The sequence below is a fragment of the Equus przewalskii genome, chromosome 32, assembly GCF_037783145.1.
Source record: "Equus przewalskii isolate Varuska chromosome 32, EquPr2, whole genome shotgun sequence".
NCBI lineage: Eukaryota > Metazoa > Chordata > Mammalia > Perissodactyla > Equidae > Equus > Equus przewalskii.
Window position 1 is genome coordinate 19,759,642 of NC_091862.1, and position 17,939 is coordinate 19,777,580.

Genomic DNA, 17,939 nt, shown 5'->3' on the forward strand with positions numbered 1-17,939 from the left:
TGAGCTCACATCCGTGCCCATCTTCCTCTACTTTATATGTGGGACGCCTACCACAGTCTGACTTGCCAAACAGTGCCATGTGTGCACCCAGGATCTGAACCAGTGAACCCTGGGCCACCGAAGTAGAACGTGTGCACTTAACTGTTACGCCACCAGGATGGACTAAGGCTTTTTTTTTTTGTGGTTATTCAAAAATTTTTTTGCAACCCTGTTATAATCTCTTATTTAATCACTGTCATTCATTAAATAAGCATTTTTGAGTGTCTATTATGTATGACCCAGGGATCACTCTAGGTATTAAGAATTCAATAGTGTATAAAAAAGGAAAAATCCCTCCCTTCATGGAACTTACAGTCTATTAGAGAGACATACAAATAATCATAATTTTTCAAAAGTGAAATATATAGTATGTTAAATGAGCAAAAAAATTAATGAAGAAAAATAAAGCAGACCAAAGGAAAACAGGGAGTTTTTTGGTTTGGGCAGGAAAGTGAGGGTTGTGATTTTAAACCAGTTGGCCAAAGATGCTGACATGAGAAAATAGCATTTAGGTAAACACCTAAAGAAGGAGGGAGGAAAACACATGGATATCAGGGAGTAAGAGCTTTCCAGCAGAGGAAACAGCAGGTGCAAAAGCCCTGAGGTAGGAACAAGCCTGAGGAGTTCCCGGGAGCGGAGAGGAGGCTAGCATGCAAACTAGGGGAAGATAAAGTCTGAAAAGTAGCAAGGCCTGATCCTGTAGCCTTGTAGGACTTGGACCTGTAAGAATGGAAGCTATCAGAAAATGTTGAAATTGGCATACACTGGTATGCAGCAGGAGAGAGATCCTGTTAAAATCACTTATGTATGTAATACAGTATCTGAAATTTAAGTGAATAAAATGAATGGATTATCTGCCAGGTAGCTGGAAGCCTGCTTATAAGTGAGGACAGGACTAGGAACAAGAGACTCCCACATAGAAGAATGCGTGTGGGAGAGGAGTTCACCGGGAAAGAGTTTAAATACTAGGGATCAGTAGACAGAAGTCCAGTGTGGTATACTTCTGTCAAGGAGGGAGATGAAGACGCACTCACAAAATGTCAGAATCCAATCAGAAAGAATTTACTGTGGCCCCCCCCGCCCCACCCCAAGGTACAAGGGAGAAGAGCATGAACCATCCCGCTGAGGTGGGTTTGGCAGCTGGAACTTTCTCATAGTGGAATAAATTGTAGAAATTTTCTAACTTCAAATAATAGCCCAAAGTCTGTGCAATATACACGATAACATAATAATAATAAATCACTATAATAAGTGGGTATTTCTATAGAAAAACAAAACCAAAGAAGAACAGTAATGAGGTACATACACAGACAAGACAAACCAGACCCCACGAGCCAGCGTCTGTACGCTTTCTTGGCGTGAACATGAGTGACATGGACCGTATATTTATATAGGCTTAACTTCTTAAAACCATTTGATGTCTGCTATGATTGATTAAAGGTCTTTAGCTGCTGGGCCGGGACAGATATAAACCGGGGAAACACCACTGACGTGGAAGTTTCACTCTGTTATTTTCGGGGCCAGGCAGACGGGTCCCTAACTGGACATCTCCGAGCCCCGCCTCCTTTGTAAGGAAGCTGGAAGCCTTCTGCGTGCCTGGGGGGACCACGAAGGAGGGGGCAGGGCGGGAGCTTCACGGATGGCAGAATCTCATCCCATCCCGGAGAAGCGCGGCCAAGCGGCCGAGGCGGGGACACCAGGGGCTCTGGGAAGGAGGAGCGTCGAGGCGGGCATAGGGCACGAATGGGGCAAGAATCTGCGGGGAGGCCGGGACACTCCTGCCCTGGCAGAGTTTGCTACAAGGAAGCGCCCGGGACGAGTGGGAAGGCCAAGGGGTGAGGCCAGGGGCGGGACGGGCAGGCGGAGGGTCCTTACTCTCTGTATTTATCCGATCCGTGCGCCGAATTGATACGATGCACCTCTTTCTTTTTGGTTTGTTTGGAGGTCATGGCCGAGGCGGACCCAGGCAGGGGCTGAGCGCGGAGCCACAAAGCAGCTCGCCGGCCCCGGCTGCGCGTCTGCGGTTGCCAGGCGACGGCGGCCTCTGGTCCGGGGGGGCGGGGAGGGGGCGGGGAGGGGACGGAGAGGGAGCGGGGAGGGGGCGGGGAGGGGGCGGGGTCGGGGCTCCCACTGGGGGGGCCGAGGCCGAGGGAGCCCAGGTCTCCACATCCGGTGGAATCCTAGGGCTTGGCGTCAGGGGAGGCATCTGGCGCCCGGGGCATGTTCTTGGCAGGAGGATGGATGGGCAGCTCTGATAAACTGGAGCCCGTCTACCAGGCCTACTCTGCCTGGCTTTGCCCATCGGAAGCATAGACGTACATCGACTCTGTCTTGGATTCTCAGCTATTTGAAGATGGATACTCTGCGAGGTGCCCTCTCCCCGGTGTTCTCTCCGCCGAAAAGTTCCTTCAGTAATCACTAAGGACACATTATGGACACGCTCAATTTGCCACTGGCTTGGAGGGCGCGGATCCAGAAATACCCACAGTGAGTTCAAGGGGATCCGTGCAGGGGAGGCCGGATCGTAGCACTCTTGGTCCTTTAAGGATCGAAGACGGTGATGTCTGTGATTCATCAAGTCGGTTGTCTCTGTTGTTCATCTGAAAGGATAAATTCAAGTCGTGGAAGCGAGTGGCTCTTGATACACTCTCTTCAAAAGGCACTGGAGCCACCTTACAGGTTTCCAAGCAAATCGAGACCTGTTAAGGCTCCAGCCTGATGCTCAGCCAATCCACGGTGCTGTTTATTAGCTATGTTGCCTTCAGTAAGTTCGTCCTTCTGAGCCTCAGTTTACTCATTTGTAAACAGGACATGCTAATACCTAGCTCACAGTTCTGTTTTGAGAATAAATAAGATATATGTACAATGTTTAGCACACAACGAAAGCACAGCAGATAGGGGCCCCTGTTTCAGAGACGACAGCTCAAATGCCTTCAGGGAACAGGCAGATTAACATGAATGAATGAAGATGAGAAATGCTTAGACTGGAAAAACTTTAAAACTCATTAAAACAAAACAAAATATGCTGGTCCAATACAACCTCACTTCAGAGAGATTTGACCATGCACAGGCCTGAGCTTTAGGACTCCTATCATTAGTTGGTTTCTCCCCTGAGCCTAGAAATAATTAACAATCTTTAAATAAAGAAATCCCCTCTGCTCTTGGGGCTGGGCACTGCTCAGAGGCCTAAGTGTACAGGGAGGAGCAGCCTTCTGCAAAGCAAGTTGTTCAGCTGCTCTGACAAATGAAGGCCCAGCCCTCTCCACTCAACCCAGCCTTTGCTTTGTCAGCCTATCCCAATCTAATTATTACTGGTGTTGCAAAGATGACAGTCAGACAGCAACTTCATTGTATTTCTATATGCAAGATAAATAACCTCCAAGTCAGTGTTAATGTTGTGACTGAAGAAATGCCCTACAACCATCTCCTATATATGTGAAGACAATGAAGACATCTTGAGGGCTCTGCCTCATTTATTCCAGGATTGAAATTTCCACAGAAGTCTCCTAAATGAAAGCAGAGGGCCAACCTTCAAGAAAATACCATTTAATACCAAATCTTACCAGAATAATCAAATACATAGCCATACGCATATAGAAAGACTATTGGGTAAAAATAGAACAATTTTAAGCAACTAAACTACGGACAGGTGAGTTTCGTCTTGAGCCAGGGCCACCCCTGAAGCCCTTGTTAATGGTTGCAAGATGCCAAGAGCATTAGAGAAGAAAATCAAATGATCTACACCCACCTATATTTTATAGACGAAGAACCCCAGATCAAGAGAAGAGAAATGTCGTGTCAAAAGTTGCGTGGCTGCTTCCTGGTGGAATTCAGACTACACTCATTGACGGGCGGAGCACCAGTTTAGGTCCAACATGTTATTACCCCATCCAGAGACTGCTTTCTCATCTATTACATTAGAATAAAAATAAGAAAGTTGACGTCAGAATTGAACGAGATAATAAAGCATTTTTAAAAAAATTATCAAGTGCTGATTAATTCCTAGTCCAGTGTTTTTTTCCTTTATTATGTTATGCATGCATCACACATACATGGACTCTCTCTTCTTTCTGGACCTAAACTCTGGTCAGGCCATGCTTCTAAGAGGCAAATATATTCCTCTGTAAACTGTAAGATGGTATTTGTATGTGCCAGTGCGAAGAGGACAAGTGGCCCTACATCTATCTCGTTTTTCACCCCATCTCCTAAGGTATGGATGGTGATCATGGTCAATGTCATTTGGAAATGTTAACAATAGCTGTGATTTCTTGAGTTCCTGCTATATGCCAGGCTTAGGGAGGGCTGCCAGCTCCTTAGAGCATAGGGTTTAGAGACAGACCTGAATCTGAATACCGACCCTTCTTAGTTTCCTCACCCTGGGTAAGTTATGCAAACTGTCTGAATTCCATTTTCTTTATTTGTGAAAAGGGGAGAATCATACTTACCTCAAATACTGTGCTTGGAACAACGTAAGTGCTGAAATAACAATAGCTAATGTTATCATTATTTACAGGTAGAGAAGTGGAAGTACAGGGAGGGCAGGGGACTTTCCTGACATGAGGCAGGTGGCAGAGTGAGGTTAGCCTGGCTCCACAACCCTTCCTTTCTGCAAATCTCCAGGCTGACTACCCTTGCTGTCATCTTTCAGAGCTGACCCTGAGCACAGCAAATGATTGCTCTGTGACTCAGCTTAGCGACTTCCAGGTTCTCTTGCTATTTAAAGACTTTCAAAGGCTGAGAAACAGGGCTTATATTTTATTAGAGCTACTCAGAATGGAGCCTCTCTCCAACCTATACTTAAATTTTTTTTTTAAGGAAGATTAGCCCTAAGTTAACATCGGCCACCAATCCTCTTTTTGCTGAGGAAGGCTGGCCCTGAGCTAACATCTGTGCCTGTCTTCCTCTACTTTATATGTGGGATGCCTGCCACAGCATAGCTTGCCAAGCGGTGCTAGTCTGCACCCCAGATCCGGGCCTGCGAACCCCAGGCCACTGAAGTGGAGTCCGCAAACTTAACGGCTGCACCACCAGGTGGGACCCATACTTAATTTTTTGAGGAAGAGTTATTTGGCTTGAGGCAGCAGTAACCCCTGCTCCATGGGGAAGTGGTCAGAAATACTCACTTCTCCATGTCAGCAGAAATGGAACAGGCAGGGGCTCTCTCTTTGGGCTGCTGTGGGATCTGCTGAAATGGGGAAGTGAGCTTGGTAACCATCTCTCCACCCAGCAGTGGGAGTCCCAGACAACTGGAGCTGGGCAGGGTAGGGCAGGGAGAGGGGCTGGACTTCTGTTTCTTAATCCACAGCTCTGGGCAGCTTCAGACACTTGGTCCCACAGCCACAGGAAATTATACAGACGATGCCACTCAGCCACATCTGCAATTAGGCAAGTTACAAAGTTGCCTAGAATTTAACCAGTCAAATGAGAAAACGTACCTTCGGCAGGCTCTGCTTATGATTCAGATTAACTTCCTTTCAGGGTCTGTCTTTTGTCTCTTTTCTTTAGAAATTAATATCTTTCTTTATTTTCCACAGAGCTTTATTTTTTCATCTTTTTAGGTTCTTATATTATTTGGCTTTATTTTCAGTATTCTCAATCACTAGACTATAGGTGACTTCGGGCAGGACCTGTTCTATTCCTCACTAATTCAGTTCAAATTCTGCAAGCCCTTCAACCTCTAATAATCAGAGCTCACATTTATTGAGCACCTGCTGAACGCTTGGCATGCTGCTAAACTCTTTTTCCGTATTAGCTCACTTAATCCTTATAAACACCCTAGGCTTGTGTTATTGTTACAATCTCTCTTTTGTAAATAAGGAAACAGGCAGAGAAGTTAAATTAAATTAAGCAGGCAGGATTAAAGTTCAGGCAGTCTGGCACCAGATCCACGCTCTTTATAACCACATTATTCTGCAGTATTCGTGTTCTCTCTGACTCTCTCAATGATGACAACCCTGTGAGATGTTACAATCAGCCCATTTTATAGAGAGGGAAAGTGAGCCTTAGAAAGGCATAACGACATGCCCCAAATCCAAAGTCCAGAGGGAGTGGAGCCAGGATGTAAATGTGAGCTATTTTATTTTATTTTTATTGTGGGAGGAACACTTAACATGACATCTACCCTCTCAACAAATTTTTCTTTTTTTCGATGAGGAAGATTGTCACTGAGCTGCCATCTGTTCCAATCATCCTCTATTTTGCATGTGGGACACCGCCACAGCATGGCTTGACGAGTGGTGTGTAGGTCCCCACCCGGCATCTGAACCTGCAAACCCAAGGCCACCTTTCAACAAATTTCTAAGTGTACAATACAGTTTTCTGAATTGTAGGCACAATGTTGTATGGCAGATCTCGAGAATTTATTCAACTTGCACAACTAGAACTTTATACCTGTGCACACTCTTAAGTCTGCTACATTGCCTCCTACAAACAGAGGGAGTCCAGATAAATGTTTACCATGTGGCATTGAAAATATCATTATTAACTGAAACTTAGATTCAGTTTTGTCCCCTCATGTTCAGTCTCTTCAGAGTCCACTGATCACGGAGGATTTGGATCCTACAGATACGAAACCAATTGTCCCTGCTGGAATAATCCTCATTATTCTGGGTAGAAAACCTTGACTTATAGTTTTAATTGTCTTTGGAAGGAAAATTGAAGTAGAGATTCCTAAAAATTGGGAAAATAAGGAAATAAGGTATTTTCATGATACTAGCCAAAAAATAATTTCCATTTTGATACGCTGTTTCAATAGGAAGCAATAGATTTCCTGATTGTAATAGAACACTCCATCAGGATGCAAAGTAACCTGCATTATTCTCTCCTGTGCAGTGAATGCAGTGGTAATAATCCAGATCTCCCTTCTGGACAGAGGCGCTCACTCCTCTAGAGGAAGCTCCCTCACGCAGACCAAGGTTCTGCTTTCTCCCTGAGAGCTTCCTGCATCTCACTAGTGTGTGCGAGGGCAGAGGTATAATTGGGACAACTCTGAAAGGTCCATCTCTCTCTAGAGCTCCCTTATTATTGGTGGAGACCTCTGTTAAACAGCATTGCAGTTTAATTTCTTCCACCCAATCCTGCTTGCCTTACACTCAGAGATGTTACTGAGAACACACTGGTAAACATCGTGCGTGCACATCTTAGAGCGTGAGCGTCTGTTTCCTGGCCCAGAACAGTGGATATTAGGTATGACTCTAGGAAGCTGACTCTAAAATGAGATTTGGGAAGACATCTGCTTCAAACAAGATGAAGTCACAGGAAGTGAATTTACCTTCTCACGTGCAATAACTAATAAACTGAATGAAATATGTGAAGACATTGGCTATAAGGCAATGAAAGGCAGGAATCCCCAAGAGATAGAATACGAAAAAGGTGAGCTTCATAATTGTCCCAGCTTACTATAAAGCCCTGGCACAGGGTGGGGGAACCCAGGCACAGCCTGATGCATCCCTGATTTGGGGATGAAGCTGGAGTCTAGGTGGGCTAGGCAGCTGAAGTTCCCAGAGCAGAGTATGTGGAAGAGAGTGGCACAGAGAGCAGACCCTCAGAGAATAGGCCTTGAATGTCCGTGCTGATCTGCACATGCAGATAAAAGTGAGGAAATGCCCTGAGGCCATGGAAAGAACCACGTGAAAGTATTAGAAAGAGCAACCTTCTCAGAGCTGACACTGGACCTGTTCCCATCAGGAAAATAGTGCCTGTTCCCACCCACGTGACTGGATAAACCTCATAATTCACAGGGAATGGGAATTTTTGTCCCCTCAGTAGCAGTGAAAAATTCACATTACACTAATGCTTCACTGGCCCCATCTAGCAAATCTTATAAGCAGGACCTGAAATGATCAAATTATTTCCAAGTCAGTAACAGCTTCTCTAAACAAATCTTAAGAAAATTTATAGGACTATAAAATATCCAGCACCCAACAAGTAAAATTCAAAATGACTGATATCCAATAAAAATGACCAGGCATAGAAAGAAGCAAAAAAATATGTCCCCTTAAAAAAGGAGAAAAAAAATCAACAAATTGAAAATGACTCAGCAAAAACATGGATGATAGAATTAGCAGACAGGACATTAATATAGTTATTATATCTGCATGCCATGTTTTCAAGAAGCTGGAAGAAAGATGGAATACTAAGTTCATCTTAAGGACATCTAAAACTGCAAATGCAATGTCTATGTTGAAAAAATACACTGGATGGGATTAATGGTAGATTAGACCTTGCAGAAGAACAGATTAGTGAATTTGAAGACATGGCAACAGAAACAATCCAAAATGAAATATACAGACAAAAGACTAAAAGAAAAAATAGAAGAAGAATAGAGCATCAGAGAGTTGTGGAAAAGCTTCAAATGGATAATACATGTGTAGCTGGAGTCCCTGAATGAGCAGGGAGGATGGGGGTGGAGGTTGGAAGAAGAGAATAGGGAAAAAATTATATGGAAAAATAATAATTGAAATTTTTCCAAATTTTATAAAAACTATAAGTCCCAGAAACTGAATACACCCTCAGCCCAATAAACGTGAAAACATCCATACTCAGGGGCATCATAATCAAATTGATTTAAGTCATAGTTAAAAGGCAAATCTTAAAATGGGGCTTGGGACTGATCAACAGGTAATGAGGAGCCATCACTGGTGATAGATGGAGCATTGACAGCCCTGACATGGAATTGCAGTGCAACTATTCAACTTTGACCTGTGGGAAACCAGGACAGGACATTAGTGGAAGAGAATGCACTGACAGGTCTATCTCAGGTCTAGCAGAGGCTCAGGGAGATAGTAATTATCAGGACTAAGAAACTGGATGGCTGTCGCCATCTCAAAAATATGAAATATAGTTATAATAATTGTTTTAACGACTTTATTAAATTTATTACCTATGTCATTTCTAGGTCAGTTTCTGTTGATTTATTTTTTCTCCTGGTGGGATGTATTTTCTTCCTCGTTTGCTACATTTTTAATTAGCCACAAGACATTGTGAATTTTGCCTTGTTTGGTGCTGACATCATATACAATGAATAAGAATGATTGGTTTCTTTTGTAACTTTCACTTAATTGTGCTTATCTGGAGGTTTAGTTTATCTGGAGATTTAATTTTTTGCATTGTGTATTTCTTTTCTTTTTTTTTTAAATATTGGCCCTGGGCTAACATCTGTTGCCAATCTTTTTTTTTTCTTTTCTTCTCCCCAAAGCCCCCTAGTACATAGTTGTATATTCTAGTTGTAAGTCCTTCTAGTTGTGCTAAGTGGGACGCCATCTCAGCATGGCTTGATGAGCAGTGCGAGGTCTGCGCCTAGAATCCAAACTGGCAAAACCCTGGGCGGCCAAAGGGGAGCTCGTGAGCTTAACCACTCAGCCACCAGGGCTTCTCCTGCATTGGGAATTTCTAAATAGACAAATAAGATTTGGTTTCTGCCCCTGAAGAACTCATAATTTTGTGAGGCAAACAGAAACTAGAACTGATACTCACAAGACGATGCAATGAACGCTATAGGAAGGATGTGAAGTAAACACTGGAATATCCAAGGGGATGTCCTCAGTGTGCTTGACTGGAAATAAGTATCTAGCTGAGGTCAAGGACACGTAGGCAGGGACACAGGTAATTCAGATGTGGACCATGGAGCAGACCTGGGCAACTTCTGCAGCACGAAGTTCTGGAGCATGAGAGATGTGTTTTGAGAGGCCAAGGAAGAGCGAAAGAGGAGATGAAAGAACATTAGGGTTAACTTCCCTGTTTTCTCACCTGTACAAAGAAATGCCACCAAATTAATTTAAAGGATTCTGTACAGAGGCTGGCCCTGTGGTGTAGTGGTTAAGTTCGCACGCTCCATTTTGGCTGCTGGGGTTCGCCGGTTCAGATCCTGGGCGTGGACTTACACACCACTCATCAAGCCACACTGTGGTGGTGTCCCACACATAAAATAGAGGAAGATTGGCACAGATATTGGCTCAAGGACAATCTTCCTCAGCAAAAAACAAACAAACAAACAAAAAGATTCTGTACAGACAGCATCACATGAATTTATTGACACGTAGATTTGGGTTTCAACCTAGCTCCATCGTACTAGAAGGATGATGTTAGGCAAGCTATTCAGACTCCTTGAACCTCAGTTTACTCATCTAAAAAATGGTTATAAGTGGATTATTGTGAAGATTGATTGAGATGCATGTATTAAACAATAACAAAGCAAAACAAAATTTAGTGTTCTCCTATGAAGCACCCCTATATATCTATATAAAAGTCCTAAAATAACTTGGCAAAAACTGAACTTGCAAAGAAAAACCCAGCAGAATGTTGCATCATGATGATCTATGAGGGCTTCAAAGAGTTTCAAGACTTTTAAGGAGATTAAAAAAACTAATTTGAAGCATAATTTTAAAGCATTAGAATCAAAAAGAAAAAGGCAAATCTTCATGATTATAATAAGGTATGTATTTCCCCCCAAATCCTTCACCTTATATATCTGATTCAGATAGTTACAAGTCATTCTCTCTTCAGAGTTAATTTCTAGTAATTCTTTACATCTATGAAGCTCGTTCAATTTTCCACACGTTCATATTTCATATATATCTTATGCATGCTATTTATACAAGAAAAGTTAATAGTTATAAATATATCCTACTGTTTAAAAATGCAGATGTTAAATCTAATCAGAAATGTTGTGCAGATGAAAAGTTTAAAATATTCTTTTATTATAAAAGCCTTAATTTTGGAATTATAAAAGTATAAAGATAAGTAAAAAAACCGCTAATCCCATCTTCCATAAATAACCACTGATAATGTTTTGATGTATAGAGCCTTCTCATCATACATACAATATTTTATAAAATTGAGATTACGCTATTTGACTTTTTTCACTTAGCTATGTTGCCAATATTTACCCATGTCATTTAACAGTTTTCTACATCATGATTTTTAGTAGCTGTGTAGTAAGCCATCATAGGATTATGCTTAACCCTTGTCCTCTTGTTGGACTTTTAGGTTCGTTCCTTTATTTAATTAATGTGAATAACAGACTGATGAAATCCAGGGCAGTGGAGACGAGCAGCAATGGGGAACAGGAGGCCTGACTCAAGGACCAGCTCCGAGTGGTTTCGGGTAAGTCACTTCACCTCTCTGAGTTCCAGTTTCCTCACTTAGAAAATTTCGGGCTGAACTAGATGAAGTTCCAGATCCTCTTTAGTGCTAGCATCACTCCCAGCACCTCCAGGATTAAAGAGCATTTTGGCCGGGAAAGTCTTGACTAGGGCGCTGCAGTGGAGAACTCTGAACAGCTAGAAGGTAACATCAGGGCCTGCACTTTGTGGGTTGTTTGCAGAACTAAAACAGTAAGAAGTGAACCGTGGCACCGGGAAAAGTGAGAAAGCATCAGAATACCTCTGATTCTGCCAGCCCCTTCCTCTCCTGAGAGCTCAGAAGGATTGACGTGCAAACTTGCCATCCCTCTACACTCCAAACATGCGTTGGTCAACTGGAGGATGATGTTTACAAGTGTGATTGGACATTTGACACCTTTTGTATTTGTGCATATTTTCAGTTTCATAAGCAAGTTTTTAAAAAACACAGTTTAAAAATGCACATTGGTTTAAAGATAACTCATTTAAAAAAGTTTGCTTTATCAGGAGTCATTTTTTTTTTCCAATGGAGCTAAAGTTAAAGACTGGAAGAGGAAGAAAAGTATTGGATAATAAAAGTTCTATCTAATAAATAGATACACATTTTTTCATTTAACAAGTATTTATTGAACAGATACTATGTTTCGGTCCCAGTTCCAGGCATAGAGAGATGTAGAGAGGGTACAAAACAGACAAAGCCCTAGTCCTCATGAACTTGCACGTCTAGGAGACAATAAAGATACAAAAAATATATCATGTTGTTACGGGCTGTCAGATGGGGATGCCTACCAAGCAGGAAAAAGGAAGTAGGACATAGGAAGTAGGAAATGTGGGAACTAGGGAGGAAGCATGCTATTTTATGTCAAGGGCACAGGAATGGCCACTCTGATAACGTTACTTGAAGAGAGCCCTGAAGTGTGTAAGAGATCCAGCCACGCAAGCTCTGAGGAAAGAGTGTTCTAGGCAAGGTCAATAGCAAGTAATTTCTTGAGGTAAGAGGGTATGTTTTTTATTCTTTGCCACCTTGAGGAGAACAAACAGAACAGGGAGAAAAGTAGTAAAAGATGAAGTCAAAGAGACAACAGAGAGGCGGATCCTATACGCTCCTTCCAGGAACCTGGCGTTTATTCTGAGTCAGATGGCAGCAATTAGAGGAGTTGGGGCAGAGAAGTGGCGTGATCTGATTTAGGCTTTAAAATGACCTTTCTGGATGCTTTGTTGAAATATATGTTGGTGGCTGTTGAAGGATGAGGGGGGCAGGAGATGGGAAGACAAATTAAAATGCTATTGTGGTAATTCAGAGAAATGCAACATTGCCTACACTAGGGTAAAACTGTAGGAAGGTGAGAACTGGTCTGTCTGGTGTATTTGAAGGTATAGCTAAAAAGATATGCTGATAGATTAGGGTATGAGATAAAAGGGGAATCAAGGATGATGGCAAAGATTTTGGCCTGAGTAACTAAAAGAATGGAACTGCCATCATTGAAATCAGAAAGACTTTGGAAGCAGGGGTTTGGGGAGGAAATTTGAAGTTTAGGTTTGAACACGTTTGGTTTGAGATGCCACCTAGAAACACAAGCAGAGAGTTCACAGAGGCAATTGGAGATACGAGTCTGGAGTTCAGGGCACAGGTCTGGGCTAGAGATAGAAATTTGGGGGTCATCATCATAAGATGAATTCCCTAAATAACTTTAACCATCCCATATAAATATTTTTTAACATTAAAAGAATGTACGGAAAAACTCAATTAAGTCAGAAAATGATTAATAAAGATTTATGCTTGAGTCTCCCTGCAAGTAAGATCCCCTTGTTTATTATTTTTAAATCAATCTGTGCTGCTTAGATGAAATCCCACTTTAGAACAATGTCTTTTATTGCTTTAGATGATTACTCTAGCTTATGAAAATCATTGCTCTGGTGTTCTCCCTCTACACAGAGCAGCTGTCAACTTCAATGAAATTTGTATCGGAAAGGAGTGAGGTTTCACAAGCAATCATTGATTGTAGAGCTAGAATGGCGTAATGACTCCTTTAATCTAGGGCTTCATCTTACAGAGAAATGAAAAAACAGAAGTTCAAAAGGCAGAAGTGGCTTTCCAAAGTCATTCAGCTAGGACACTTATTAATTATTTACTTAATGCAACAAATATTTACTGAGTACTAGGTGCTGGGTGATGTTCTAAGGTTTGGAAATCAATCAATCAATAATAAAAATAAAGACTCTGTCACATGGAATTTACAGTCCCTTTAGGGGAGCTATAAAACAAAACAAATAGGCTGGGGCCGGCCCCGTGGCCCAGTGGTTAAGTTCGCACTCTCTGCTGCGGCGGCCCAGGGTTTCACCAGTTCAGATCCTGGGCGTGGACATGGCACCACTCATCAGGACATGCTGAGGTGGCGTCCCACATGCCACAATGAGAAGGACTCACAACTAAAATACGTAACTAGGTACTGGGGGGATTCGGGGAGAAAAAGTAGAAAAATAGAAAAGATTGGCAACAATTGTTAGCTCAGTTGCCAATCTTTAGGAAAAAAACAAACAAACAGGCAGATGTACAATATGACACATGATTGATAAGTGCCATGAAGAAAAAAGAATCAGGATAAGGGTAGGGTGCTAAATAACTTATTGTCCAAATTGGGACACTTTTTTAAATAAAAGGAGCTGAAAACTAGATGGGATGTCAGGTCAACAGGCATAAGCTCGCATGTCCAGTCCAGATAAATGAAAATGTAAGGTCATCCAAATAAATTGGATCAGGGATACTGAGGGAATGAGTCAGCTTTATTTCACATAAAGTGGTCAGGAGTATGGTGACATAGTGACATCTGAGGAGAGACCTGAAGACTATCAAGGAAGGACACACGCATATATTTGAAGTAGACTGTTGCAGGCAAAGGAAATAACAATGAAATGTCTCTGAGGAAGGAGGAATCTGGAGAAACAGCAAGGAGGTCCATGTGGTGCTAGAGAGCAACCAAGAGGAAGAATGGTAGGCGATGAGGCAGAATGATGCAGGAATTTTTAGGCTATTAAAATTATTTCAGTGTTTATTATGCTTGATAGAAGAAGCCATTTGTTGGTTATGAAACAAGAAGTGGCAATATCTAATTTTCATTTTAATAATAATAGTCTGACTGCCCTACTGACAATAGATTGAGGTGGGGATTGGGGATTAAAAACAATACCATTTACAATGACAGCAAAAAAAATATGTAGTAATAAATTTAACAAAAGCTGTACAAGGAGTCTACTTGAAAATTTTATTGTTAAAATTAAAGAAGACAAGTATATGGAGAGATACATCAAATTCGTAGGTTAGAAGATTCAATATTATAAAAATGTCAATTTCCCAAAAATTCCTAGGTTGGGTGTATTTCCAGTCAAGACTCAAGCAGTTTATTTTTTGGTATAAATTAACAATCTGGTACCGATAGTTATGTAGAAATGCCAATGCCCTAGAATGATTTTTAAAAAATTTTTAATGGAGCAAATTTGAAAGATTTGCATAATTTTAAGAATTATTATAAAGCTAAATTAATTATTTATATAGAATAGAAAAATAGATCAATTAATCAAAAGAGGAAGTCTAGAAATAGGTACATATACAATGAAATTTGGTAATTTTATTTTTGCAAAGATGCCAATGAAATTTAATGTGGACAGAGAAGATTATATGTGTTTTTCGACATATTGTACCAGAATAACTGGATATCTACATGGAAAAAAATGTGACTTGACCCACCCCTCACTCCTTATACAAAAATTAACTCAAGACTGAATGTAGATCTAAACAGAAAAAATCAATCTAAAAGACCCCTTAATGAAAATATTAGAGAATATCTTTGCAAGCTTAGAGTATTCCAGGTCTTCCCAGAACACAGAAATCACTAACCATAGTAACAAGTTTGATAAACTGAACTTCATTAAAATTAAAAACTTCTGTTCAAAAATAGTCATTATTAAGAAAATTAAAAGGCAAGTCTCAGTGGGGTAAAAGCATTGCAATATATTTACCCAACAAAGGATTTGTATTTAGACTATATAATTTCTAAAATTCAATAATAAAAAACAACAAACAATAAAAATTGACACAAAACTTAGACATTTACAAGGTAAGGTGTATGAATGGTCAATAAGCACAGTTATTAAGGCAGTGTAAATTACAACCCAATGAGATACAGTGAGTAGATACAGTTCTACTACAATTCTGAAGTTAAAAAATAAAACTAATTATAATATATTGGATTATTTTATGTCAACCTGGTCAAACTGAGGACTACGTTTCCCAGAATTTCCTTTTCTGTTTCAGATTTGGCCAAAAGAGGAACTTGTATATGATTTAAAGCATATACAGGAAACAGCGGCCGTTACTCTCAAAAGCTTGTCAGTGTCAGATTTAGTGCCACACAGGTGCTCATGTATCCACTGGGTCACAAGACGACCTCATTTTGCCCAATCGTCAAACTCATCTTACAGGCTAATCAACAGCAGCCCCACTTCTTTCATCAGATGCTTGGCTGTGGACACGAAAAGATGGTGGCTACGCAAAGGTGGCGACTTCCCATAGAGCCTGCCATGAGCTTCCTCTTCTTGGTCCTACTGCAGTGGCTGGATGTGCTTGTTTCCCAAGTTTCTCTGCAAGCTCTAACCTGTCGTCCTGCACCAGCACTTTAGGTAGACTCATCAGCGACTCTTTTCCTGATCCTCCAACGACCCTTTCATTTACTCCATCTCCTCTCACTTTTGTGTAAGGTCTAAATCCTGTAAGAAATGCCTTATTCAGCCACACTCATCCTAGCTCTGCTTCCCTGACTAACCCTTGATTACCACACTTCTTGCCAACTCATCTGCATTTGGATCTGATTTAGATAACTAGATCCTCAACTCTGAGTCCGATGCCATTATTGAAATGAAATTTTGGGGAGTTCTGGGATGAGAATGATTATATTTTTCATGTGACGAGAAGATACATGATTTATGGTCAAAGGCGAGCTTGCAGTAGCTTGCAAAAAGGCCTCAAATACTTGCTATTCCCTGTAGCAATACTCCTTTCCAATGTGCCTTTCAGTTCATCCCCTTAAAGGTGAAGTCCGTTTCCCCACCCCTTAAATATGGTCTGAGCTGCCTGACTTTTCTTGGCTACTGAGAGATTAGCAAACATGAACCAAGCAGAGCATTGAAAAGTGAAAGTGTATTGGCACTTGCCTTCTCTTGCTGATTTTGTAACCTAGCTGCCATGTGGATGAGTCCTTACTAGCTTGTGAAACACACAAGGCCAAGTCACACCTGTCATCCCAGTGACAATGAGGTAACTACCAAATATACAAATGAGGCTATCCTACGCCATCCACTTCCAATGAGCTGGCTCAGATCGGGGTTATTTTATGTCTCTAAGTTACATAGACATTTGTTATGAAGCAGAAACTAACCAATACAAATGTCAAATGTTGAGAGGATGCCAAACAACCACAACTCTAAGTCATTGATGATAGGAAATGACTGGAAAACTATTTGGCAGTTTCTTATAAACACATGCCTATCTTAGTATCCAGCAATTCCAGTTTTAGGTATTTACCTAACAGAAATGAAAACACATGTTCACACAAAGATTGGTACAAGAAAGTTTACAGCAGATTTACTCATGATAGCAAAAAATGGAAATAACCTAAATGTCCATCAACAGAATAAACAAAATGCTATATATTCAGTAATACCATTCAGGAATAAAAGGAATGAATTACAGGTATTTACATGGATAAATCACAAAAACGTTAGGCTTAGTGAATGAAGCAAGATACAATAGTGTTTACTATGCAATTCCATGTATATGAGGTTCCGGGAGAAATATATAAAGAAAGAGAGAAAAGGGAATGACGGCATATGCAAAGATATGATTATAATGACAAACCATGGAATTAAGCTGGGTGTGGAGAGAAACTGAGGACATTAGGAGCTGATGAACAGTAAATTGGAGGTAGGATCTAGAAAGCATAGGTCCTGGATGGGTTGAAATGAGATAGAAAAAAAAGGAGGTTTTTTGTTAGAGGTTTAAACGCTTGACATTGTCAGCTTGGTTTTTATTTTGTGTCTCTATGATTTTTTTTTCTCTTCTCTCCCCAATATTCCTGCTATGGTTTATGTCCCAGCTAAATATTAGTTAACTTCATAGGCCTTTATGAGCAAAGCAAGCAAAGATACCACAATCTAAAAAAATGGTCAGCTTTGGACCCCAGAAAAGCGTAATAAAATAGTTTCCAGAATTGACAGAAAAAAGTATACTATTACTAGAAGCACAATTATCAAGAATAACAATACGACAATTTTAGTTTAAAAACAGCTTCCCACTCCCTAAATATGCTCATCTATACATGATCACTTGATTCTGAAGAAGAGCCCTTCCAGGTAAACAGGGCAAGGGTGGTTATCGTTCTGTTCTTACTGATTCAGATAATAAGGGGAAAGTGTGTTGGCAACTTGCTCAAAATTATACAGCTAGTAGTGTTTCCTCAAAGCCATGTCCAGAAGACAGTTTTAACTCCAAGTGCACTGTGTTTCTTGGCGGACTAGATTGGAAAATGTGTTTTGTCAATCCACACAAATGTGTGTTGACATTTAACTCAACTCTGGGATATGAGATAAAATTTAACAACCTGAAAGAGACAAGCTAACTCAATTTTATGCCACTAATTCATTCTGACAAATATTGACAAAAGACTCAGAAACCAAATTCAAAAATTAACTCAGAGATTTCTATTCCTCGTTCATGGAATCTAAAGC

General features: G+C 40.9%; 1 protein-coding gene and 1 long non-coding RNA gene across 14 annotated transcripts in view; one reads left to right on the top strand and one right to left on the bottom strand.

Annotated features, from left to right (window-relative positions):
* ADGB (androglobin) overlaps positions 1 to 2,209 on the bottom strand; it is a 172,641-nt gene extending 170,432 nt beyond the window's left edge. For 4 of the 11 annotated variants that reach the window (XM_070603277.1, XM_070603275.1, XM_070603276.1 and 1 more), the window contains exon 1: positions 1,915 to 2,209. In XM_070603277.1, the coding sequence (XP_070459378.1) occupies positions 1,915 to 1,988 (74 nt within the window). In that variant the 5' untranslated portion in view covers positions 1,989 to 2,209. The remainder of the gene's footprint in view (positions 1 to 1,914) is intronic. The other 7 variants (XM_070603273.1, XM_070603272.1, XM_008540478.2 and 4 more) reach the window with 4 other exon arrangements.
* LOC139080827 (uncharacterized) overlaps positions 1 to 17,939 on the top strand; it is an 81,464-nt gene that overhangs the window by 39,813 nt on the left and 23,712 nt on the right. For 2 of the 3 annotated variants that reach the window (XR_011535646.1, XR_011535647.1), the window contains exon 2: positions 11,026 to 11,142. This is a non-coding gene — a long non-coding RNA (uncharacterized lncRNA). Of the gene's footprint in view, positions 1 to 11,023; positions 11,143 to 17,939 lie in introns of those variants that run through there. The other variant, XR_011535648.1, reaches the window with a different exon arrangement.